Genomic DNA, 10,685 nt, shown 5'->3' with positions numbered 1-10,685 from the left:
AAAGTAAAACCAAGACCAAGTAAAACTGCTGCCCTCAGAATCACATATGAAGCATGTAAGAAGATCAAAACAGAAAGAAAAGGGGGAAATAGATTTGGCAGCCTCGACCGGATTCCTGGCATGTTAAAAAATAATAGTTCTATGGATTTCATCACCGAACTAGAAATCATAAGACAAGTGAGAGCTGTAGAAAATATAATCCTGAGATGCATTTTGGAAGAATGTACTCTCCAGTAATTCAAAATGATGGTTACCTCGTTATTTCATTTCATATATGCATAAGGTAACCTTTGATAATAAAATACATAAAGAAAAGATGTTGAACTGCTCTTCTTTTTCTGTCATATAAGGACCTATCTCTATTCCATCCATGTAATTTGTGCCCATTGTGCCAAAAGGTTCGTATTAAAGAAGTCCAGGAACACACCCACTTTGCTAACTGTGTCATACCTATATTTATCATCAGTGAAGTATGGCAGGTAATGATCTTGAAAATTCCTGTAATGAATACAGTAAGAAAACTGCTTGCAAATATCTTGCATTCAAAACAGCATGCATTAGGAAAAGACGGCACCAAAAATCCATACAAAATTTCACACAACCCCTCCCCCAGGTGTGTTTTAGTATGAATCTCTGACAGATTGGGATAAATTTGTTTCTTTTGTTTTTCGTTGCAGGCTTACTTCAGTAGATGTGTTTCTGGGCATTAATTCATCATAAATAGAAAGTTTGATACCACACGCATAAATAACATGGAAGAAATAAAATGGAAATAATAGGGATAGATTCCTACATCACAAAAAAGAGAAGTAAAAGAAAAAAGCACTTCAATGTGTTTTGTCAAACCTCTTATTCAAAACTAACAATGTGCACATCTGAAATCAAACAACCAGGTCAGGCAAGCCTTGTATAAATAGAAGAAACTTTTTGAATATTCTAGCATTTCATGATGATTCCCCCCTCCCTCCACAATTGAAGCGATGATTCTCCGCTTTCATCTTTGCTGGACTGGCCACATTGTCCGAATGCTCGAGCACCGTCTCCCAAAGTAGCAACTTTACTTTCAACTCAAGAATGGAAAACGGAATATTGTTGTATAGCAAAAGAGATTTAAAGACGGGCTTACAGCTTGACCTAAAAAAAATGTGGAATAAAGAACTGAGAAACCCTGGTGCTCAAGCATCCTAACTGGAGGCCAGCTGTTGCCAACAGTATTTTGGATTTTGAAGAAGCACGAATAGAGGGCAAAAGGGAGAAATGTGCCAAGAAGAAGGTACACCAAGCAAATTCTTGTAGGGACTGCCTTCCAACTGAAAATCTATGTCCTCATTGTGAAAGACTGTGTGGATCCAGAATAGTCACTTACAGATCCACTGCCAAGATTGGATCCTTGAGAGATAAGAGCGACCACGTGTATTCTAGATCCTTGTCCTTCCTGGCTGATCAAACAGGCCAGAGGAGGACTGGCAGAATGGGTGAAGGGGGTGGTCAATGCCTCTTTGGAACAAGGCAAAGTTCTAATTTGCCCAAAGCAGTCATTTGTGAGATCTATATTTAAAAAGCCTCTATAACAGACAACTATTGACTAGTGTCCAACCTCCCCTTTCTGACCAAGGCCTTGGAGCATGTGGAGGCCTCTCAACTCCAGGGATTTCTGGATGAAATTGATTAATTAGCTCCATTTCAATCTGGTTTCAGGCCTGGCTATGGAACAGAGACAGCTTTGGTCCTATGCAGAGAGCTAGACAGGGGGAGTGTCTCTCTGTTGGTTCTCCTGGATTTCTCAGTGGGTTTCGATACCATTCACCATGTTATTCTCCTGGACCATGTCTTTGGGATGGGACTAGGAGATACTGTTTTACAGTGGCTCCAAGCCTTCCTGGAGGATCGTACCCAGAAGGTGGTACTGGGGGACACCTGTTCAAATCCCCGAGTGTTGAACAGGTGTGCCCTAGCACCACCTTCTGGGTAAAGCAGCTTGACATAAAATAAATAAATAAATGAATAAATGATAATAATACCCCTGGAAGACAATCATACACAGCCATGAGTGATTGCTTATAATGACACATGAAGACACACACAGTTACAGAAAGATCAGATAGACTAGAATTTCATTGTTTCCCAGCTGAAGTTGTATGGTTTGTTTTCAAGGCATATAGTGTACAATACAATATATGTTTCTCCAGGTCCCCTTCCTTATCCTTCCAAATGCCAATGCTCAGCCAGATAGAAGACAAAGAGGAGGGGGGGGGGGGGAGGAGGAAACTGGAAGAGCTTAAAAAGTCTTCGTCAAAGAGCGACCTCGCTGACAGAGACTTTGTTAAGTCTGCCTATATTCTACTTTCACTTTTAGATCAGTTGTTCCCAACTTTTGGTTCTCCAGGTATTTTGGACTTCAATTCACAGAAATCCCAGCCATCTTACCAGCTGTTAGGAATTGTGGGAGATGAAGTACAAAACACCTGGAGGACAAAGGTTGGGAACCACTGTTTTAGATCAATCCAGTAGAAATTTCATAATCATTTTTAAAAAGTCAATAGCAGCCGTGGGGAATGCAGTCTGGAAGGGGGCCTTAATGGAGTTGAAAGGGGCTTCAATTCTTGGTCCTCTGCTCTGCTGTAGTGCTAATCTTCTATTAAAATTCTTCTATTAAATCTTTTAAATCTTCTATTTAATCTTCTATTAAAAAGTGTACCCACAATCATGAATTGAATTAATGGTGTCACATTTGGTTTGACCCTAAATCGTAATCGATTAGGTGTCCAAAACAGGTAAATAAAAATCCCCCATAAAGCCCACACACACCTGCTTTGTCCCCCGCAGACTCAATAGGGTCACTTCGTAAGAAATCAAAGAGTAGAAAACCTGTGTGGTTCTCTCTTGTGGCTTTTTTGGTGTAGGATGATTAGTAAATTCTCAGAAGTAATAGTGGAAAGCCAAAGACCTGATGATGTCACGGTAACTCATCAATCCTTCGTGAACAAGGTGGCAATGGGTATATATAAAAGAGACGACTCCGGTCCTTTACAGCACAGCCCAAAATCCACAAGTAAGTAGCAAAATGTTCAATTTCTTTCTCTCTCTCTTTCTTTATATATTAGTATTGTATATACCTATATAATTTCTAAAATATCATAATGTATACATTTACAAATATAAAATCATTTTGATAAATATAATTTCATCTGTCTATGTATGTATGTATCTATACTGTATGCATATTTGTTTGTCTTCATGGAGAAATTTTACTTTTTTCTGTGTTTTGAAGGTTCCAGATTGTCACCAAACTTACTGCTTTTCTATTGGAGCCATGAATCCTCTGCAAAACTGGATGGGGTGCCTCTCATTTTGGCTGTTCTGTTCTTGTTGCATGCCTTTTCTGCTCTTTGCAAGTCCTTTGCCGAATAAGGAAACTGATCTTCATACGAATCACTCCTGCATACTCAGGACTGTTCTGCCACCCTATATCAAGAACTGCACCCTCACCTTAGCTGAACAGGTAAAGCAATAAGCCAAACCATCTCATGGATATTTTATCTCCATGGTGTCCCTCCTGTTTGTAGCCTAGGGTTATTTTTCCATTCTGTACTTTTTTTGAGTTATGCCATTACTTCTTTTTGAAAGTGAATGATGACTCAGATAGATAAACTCATTTATACAAGAAAGTATCTAATATGGGGATATCACAGCAGCTTACAACATATTCAGCTATTTGAATGATGTTGATCATTATTGGCCACTCAGTGTTTTCTTCTGCCTATAAATCTTGCAAACGTGGATTTTTTTTTACATCTTCTATATTACTACTACTACTACTACTACTATTATTATTATTATTATTATTATTATTATTTATTCAACTTGTATACCGCTACTCCCAATTTGGCTCGGAGCCGTTTACAGAAACAGATTAAAACAATACAATTAGCTTTAAAATGACCATAACAATAACAATAGGCAGCAAGAACAGGCATAGCCCGGATTGTTCACCCATCAAAAGCTTGTCGGAAAACAAAAGTTTTACAGGATTTCCGAAAAGCAAGTAGGTCTCAGATGGTTCGATTTTCAACCGGCTCCATCAGCTATTCTTTTTGTGTCAAAGGATGTGAAAATATAAATTGCATCTAGATTAATTGAGGAACCATGTTCTTCTATATGAGTCTTCATGGGTTTTGAGCTCATTAGTGGAAGTCCTTCTCTACATAACAAATACAGGGTCTTTTTGGTGCCTGCTCCCAAGCTCTGGAGAAATCAGACCGGTTTCCTCCAATGGCAGATTTAGTTTTGAAGTCCTTTGACTATTGTTTGTTGGGGAAAGGTTTTTAAAAATGCACTTTGTTGTCCGTAGGTGTTATGTTTTAATGGGCATGCTCTGAAATTGCATTTTAATATTGTTGATGGTCTGATTTTATTCTAACCTTCATATGCTTACAATGATGTGAGCTTTAATGTCATTTTCATGCTACACTGAGTCTCAGGGTTGGCAAGAAAGTGGGTTATAAATGAAATAACAGGAGAAACAATAATAACCAATATTTCGGTTTGAAGGTAAAAGCTCTCACACACTGCAGTATGTCGCTCAAAAACTGAATACCATATATACTTGGGTATAAGCCAACCCAAATATAAGCCCAGGGTCCTAATTTTACTACAACAAACTGGGAAAATGGATTGACTTGAGTATAAGCCGAAGGTGGGAAATGCAGCAGCTACTAGTAAATTTCAAAATAAATATAGATAGCAATAAAATTATATTAATTGTGGCATCAGGTTAAATGTTTTTGAATATTTACATAAAATTGTATTTAACTGCCCAACTCTTATCTTAAATTACAATTTTATTCTTCTTCTTTACAGTTTTATTATTACATTATTCTAACCTTTCAGTGTATACGTACTTACATATCCTTCCGATAATGAAGTAAAATCATAAATGTAATAATAATCATCATCATAGAGTTAAAAAATTGAAATGTAATAACAGTAATACTTGAGTAAAATAACAAATGTACTAATAGATTAAAATAAATGTAATAATAATAATAATAATAATAATAGAGTAAAATAATATATAACCTTGATTTGAGTATAAGCCTTAAAACATGCTGAAAAACTAGGCTTATACTGTACTTGAAATTGGTCAATGGTTAAGCAGTAATACCTATATGAGAATTTTAAATGCTTTTTATTCCACAATTTTTTTTGTCGTGTCAGGAGCGACTTGAGAAACTGCAAGTCGCTTCTGGTGTGAGAGAATTGGCCATCTGCAAGGACATTGCCCAGGGGACGCCCGAATGTTTTGATGTTTTATCATCCTTGGGGGAGGCTTCTCTCATGTCCTCACATGAGGAACTGGAGCTGATAGAGGGAGCTCATCCGCACTCTCCCCGAATTCGAACCTGCGACCTATCAGTCTTCAATCCTGCTGGCACAGGGGTTTAACCCACTGTGCCACCGGGGGCTCCTATTCCACAAATTGTTTTATTGTATTTTAAACATAACTTTTAAGCTGCATTTTTGTAAAATGTAAGCTGTTTTGAATACTAATATGGGGGGGGGGGGGAAGTGTGTTATAAATTGAATTGGGTGTGAGCACATTTGCATTCATCATCCTAACACTTTAATTTTACATTGTATTATTTACCATATACACAGCTGTATAACAATTTCCTCCCAAAATCCTCTATAGAAATGGAGAGTTGTATTGTTCCAATGAACTGTGTTGCCGCAGTCTAGAATGTTCAAAAATAAAAATAAAATTAGAACCTTTTCTTTCTGCCACACATTCATTCTGACTCTTTTTTTTCAAGGCAAGACTTTCTGATAAAGATACGGATAACAGATTCATTGGGCAACATCTGTATGCTAACATCAAGGTGAGCTTCCCCATTATGACTTGAATTAATATTCTATCTACACAATTCCTTGTTCTGTTGTTCTTCAGTCTATGTACTTTCATGATCTTGTTTCACAGGAGAAAGACCACTGCTACGTAATGAAGAGAGTAACAGACATTGTCATTAAAAATGTCCTCTCTGAGCTGAAATCTGCTCCTGGAAACCTGCTTCCTGCTTCCAATGTCAAAGAAGTGGCAAATTTCTTGGCTGAACGGCATGGGGAATTGCATGGCTGTGTAAGTATCAAATCTATCTCCTGATACTCTCAGTTATCCATTTTTTATCTTTCTTGAAGTCTCATTGCTTTTCATAATGTCAAATGTACATACGTTGTTGTTGTTGTTTTGTGCCTTAAGACATTTCCAACTTACGGCAACCATAAGGCAAATCTACAACAGAGTTTTCTGAGGCTAATATAACAGATAACAGCCTTCCACCAAAGTTGTGAAAGAAAGCTCTTAATGCCCATCAGTGGTTTGTCTAGTCACCATCCTGGTCCCAAACTTCCAGCATATCCTATGTAATCAGCTACATAGTGAGCAGCCCCCGGTGGTGCAATGGGTTAAAATCAGTGGTTCCCAACCTTTTTTTTGACCAGGGACCACTTGCCCAGGGACCACTTGACAAGCATTAGTACCAAAAAGGTTATGAATCGGTTTTTGGTCAACTTTAGATTTGGTTTGGTTATTTGGGAAGCTGATTCAGAAAATTGCATTGGATAGATCACATCAGCTCTAGTTTCTGATACAGAACATGTGCCATCCAGTAGTCGCCATCTGCTCGCCCACAGAAAATCATATTTAATAATAAGAGGGTTTCATGAGACTAGTCACTCTCTTTGCAATGGTGTAGTAACAGTGAGGCTGCGGACCATATTTTATTTCTTGCAGACCACAGGTTGGGAACTACTTGGTTAAATCCTTGTGACGGCAGGACTGCTGACTGAAAGGTCGGCGGTTCAAATCCAGGGAGTAGGCTGAGCGCCAGTCTGTCAGCTTCAGCTTCCCATGTGGGGACATGAGAGAAGCTTCCCATAGGATGGTAAACAATCCAGGCGTCCCCTGGGCAACATCCTAGCAGATGGCCAATTCTCTCACAGGAGTGACTTGAGAAACTGCAACTTGCAGTTTCTCAAGTCACTCCTGACATGGAAAAAAATCGACATAGCGAAACCACTTTCTTCAATACCAGTTTGAAACTGACTTAAGTGGTCAGTGCAGATATGATCATAATTCAACACTCAAACCACAGCCATTCTCAATTTATGTAGAGAAAAAGCAAAGTTATCAAGTGTCTGGCATTAACATGAGAGGAGGAAACCTCGAATCAAAACTTCCAAGTTTTCTGAAGTGCAAGTCAAGAGAAAGGTGTGAAATGAAACCACTTTGTGTTCTTTCCTTTTCAGAAACCGTCGGGGAAAAGTGAACACATTGAAAAAAATGTGAAGCAAATGAAAGACAAATTAGATAAGGTACGCTGATTTTTAGAATTCACTATGAAAACAGTTGAGTAATTTTACCTTGTTTTTGTACAACTAAGGTATGATTCTGTAATATTCATGGCTGTAACTCCTCAGCATGCACGTAGGGAAATTAGGTTTGTTACAACCTGTCCTAAATAGGGAGTAGTATAGTGTAGAATAGAGAACAGACAAAGCTGCTATTCTAAGGCAGTCATATTATCATAGACATGGATACTTACTTAGATGATCTCTCATAGTTTGAGGATGATTGTCTTCCAGAGGTGGTGTCTTGGCGGTGGGTCCGTAGGTGGCTGTGGAGTCCTAATCTTGATCTGCATGTTCTCCTGCGGTGAGGACATTGGTTTCCAGGTGGAAGGCAGTCCCGGTCAGGGTTGGCTTGATGTGCCTTCCTCTTGGCATGTTTCTCCCTTTCACCCTCCATTCGTGCCTCTTCGAATTCTGCAGCACTGCTGGTCACAGCTGACCTCCAGTTAGAGTGAGCAAGGGCCAGGGTCTCCCAGTTCTCAGTGTCAATGCCACAGTTTTTAAGCTTGGCTTTAAGCCCATCTTTAAATCTCTTTTCCTGTCCACCAACATTCCATTTCCCATTCTTGAAGCATAGAGTAACTGCTTTGGGAGATGGTGATTGGTGATATTGATACACACTGGGATGAACACATTCAATATCACACCTCTCTTCATCCACACAATTGAGCTGATCCGACAATCTGCAGTCCTGCAATTGTACTTCCCACTCACTTTTCCACACTTCCACTAAACTGCAATGTTTTAAGTTTTTTAAAGAGCAATTTTGCAACTTCAGTAATGCAAAAAAGGCTAATATAACTAAAATATTAAATAAACACAAAACAGCTTGAGAATAGCGAGGGGGAAGGGGGAGAGGAGGACCTGTTGCACCCAAGTAGGTGTTGGGAATGTTTCCGAATTGCGAGCTGTTGATGGATTTTGCCCATCAATAGTGAAGAATGGATTAATTGCAGAAAGGAGGTAAACCAGTAGCCAGGATACACACAGCGTCCAACTTCACTGCCAGTTTGCCTATCTTGTGTGATAAAGTCCAGACTTACCATCTTTTTTTCTGCTGTTGTTTTGTTAGAATCTCAGGGACTTTTCGTGTAATCCTGGGATTTGCGGTTTAGGGAAGATTATTTAGGATGCTCTGCCAGAGCACTCCAATGCATCACAGAGTTCTGAATGTCCATCAGCTGGAGATGGGAAAGACTCAGAGCAGACCTATGTCTGGTAGAACTAAGCAAAATAGTGTTGCTGAGCTTATTGATTCAAACCCAGATCGTATTTTCAGCATCACTACAGTAGCCCTGGTACACATACATTCATTTCTGTATTTTGTCAGCTAGGCCTTCTTCTTTTTTACCAGCCTACTGTGATAGAGGGGTTTTTTGTTATGATTTTGTTAAATGACTAGACGTCAGAAAGACTTGCAGTTTGACCAAGTTGCTTTTTTATACCTCAATCCCAAAATACCCATACCAATTACCGTATGTCTACTAGTTGGCTGGGTGATTCAGAGAGTTGTAGCTAATTCTCAGCTGCCTTTAAGGCTGGATCTACATTGCCCTATATCCCAGAATCTGATTCCAGATTATCTGCTTTGAACTGGATTATATGAGTCTCCACTGCAATACAATCTGGGATAAGAATATAATCAGGGTTCAGATCCTGTGATATTGGGCAGTGTAGATCTAGCCTAAAACATCCCAGTTTCTCTTATTCTTCGCCCCATTTCCCCAGTTTATTTCAGCTTCTGCAAACCGTGTCCAAATAACCTTTTTTTGATTTTGATTCTACAGTTGGGAGAGAATGGAAAGAACAAAGCAGTTGGTGAACTTGACTTGCTCTTTGAATACCTGGCAAAAGCATGCATCAAAGCACCGGCTTCGTAAAGGACTAAACAATAGTTGACCATCAATCAGCTCATAAAGCTACTTCTATCCAGATGGGCCAGCTATTTCATTTCAGTTTGTGGAAATTTTAATGGTAATTTATTGTAACTTGATAATGATAACTTATTTAAAATTATATGTATATGTGAGCAATTTATTTATATGGCTTATTAAGATTAGTGGCAGACTTTAATGGGACACCTCTAGAGTAAGTAAGCTGAAGGCTGGCCATCCTCTCTGATGTGAAAGGAATTTACTTTAAAATAAAAGCCAGTTTAGAAGTGTGGCAACTCCATAGCACCCATCCATAATATATATCATATCTTGTGGAAGGGGACGTTTAACAGTAATGAAAATGAAACAATTGAATGCGGGGGAGATGGAGGGCCCTTCCAGACCGGCCCTGTATCCCAGGATCTTATCCCAGGTTTTCTGTTTATCCCAGATTATCTGGCAGTGCAGACTCATATAATCCAGTTTAAAGCAGAAAACCTGGGATTAGATCCTGGGAGATAGGGCCTGTCTGGAAGGATCCGAAGACTAGGGACCCATCTACACTGCCATATAAAATCCAGATTATCTGCTTTGAACTGGTTTATATGGCAGTGTAGACTCTGATAATCTGGATTTTATGGCGATGTAGAAGGGGACTTTGTGTGCACTTGATGTTTCCATACAAATACTTTAGAAAGAAGCCCTCTTCTTCATGCAGTCATGAGAGCCATTATTATTATATAAATTAGGATGCTAATATAGTAGACTCTTAGACTGGCTCTACATTGCCATATCAAATCCAGATTATCTGATATGAACTGGATTATATGGCAGTGTAGATCCAGCCTTAGTTAAATCAAGCATTTGTCAAAAAATTTAAAGAAATAATACTTTGAATAAAAAACTATTTTTATAATACAGTAAAACGGTAAAACCGCTACATTACTTGTCTTAATTTGCTTTAGTTTCTGTATTTCAATATTAATATCACCAATACAGAGTTTACGAATATAGTATTGTATTATTTAAGCCTATTTTAAATAACAAGGTTCCATCAACTAGAAACTACATTTCTTCAGCATCTACCAATTCCACAAGTCCTGGTTCACACGAAAGTCTACTGTATGTAGATGAGGATGTGAAGCCTGCACCCCTTGACATTTTGTTGGACTCCAACTCCCACCAGATCCACTTAGTGGTTGGAAATAATGGGATCTTTAGTCCAGCAGAATCTAGAGGGTCCCAGGTTCTTCATTCCTCATGCAGAACAACCATATGAACATTGAACACCTTTTCATTCTGGGATTAGCACTGAGCCCAGAAGCCTTGTGCCCCTCTGCCAAGGAATTTGTGGCTGATGAGGAAGCTTGATACTAAACTAGATTTCAATAGACCTCATTTCTT

At 38.8% G+C, this 10,685-nt stretch overlaps 1 protein-coding gene across 1 annotated transcript; it reads left to right on the top strand.

Moving 5' to 3' along the window:
• The first annotated feature begins 2,853 nt into the window (after positions 1 to 2,853).
• IL22 (interleukin 22) lies at positions 2,854 to 10,214 on the top strand. Its single transcript, XM_060776135.2, has 6 exons — positions 2,854 to 3,052; positions 3,272 to 3,502; positions 5,814 to 5,879; positions 5,978 to 6,136; positions 7,306 to 7,371; positions 9,195 to 10,214. The coding sequence occupies exons 2-6, from the start codon at positions 3,314 to 3,316 to the stop codon at positions 9,285 to 9,287; spliced, it is 573 nt and encodes a 190-aa protein (XP_060632118.2). The 5' UTR covers positions 2,854 to 3,052; positions 3,272 to 3,313; the 3' UTR covers positions 9,288 to 10,214.
• The last annotated feature ends 471 nt before the right edge of the window (positions 10,215 to 10,685 follow it).

The sequence above is a fragment of the Anolis sagrei genome, chromosome 5 (assembly GCF_037176765.1).
Source record: "Anolis sagrei isolate rAnoSag1 chromosome 5, rAnoSag1.mat, whole genome shotgun sequence".
Taxonomy (NCBI): domain Eukaryota; kingdom Metazoa; phylum Chordata; class Lepidosauria; order Squamata; family Dactyloidae; genus Anolis; species Anolis sagrei.
The sequence above is the reverse complement of the archived record's forward strand: the minus strand, read 5'-3'. Positions and strand labels throughout refer to the sequence as shown.

Bases quoted from the DNA above. Each gene is read 5' to 3' on its own strand.
- IL22 (XM_060776135.2), top strand. From the start codon at position 3,314: ATGAATCCTCTGCAAAACTGGATGGGGTGCCTCTCATTTTGGCTGTTC. The intron at 3,503-5,813 runs GTAAAGCAATAA...TTTTTTTTCAAG, and splicing joins CCCTCACCTTAGCTGAACAG to GCAAGACTTTCTGATAAAGA. The intron at 5,880-5,977 runs GTGAGCTTCCCC...CTTGTTTCACAG, and splicing joins ATCTGTATGCTAACATCAAG to GAGAAAGACCACTGCTACGT.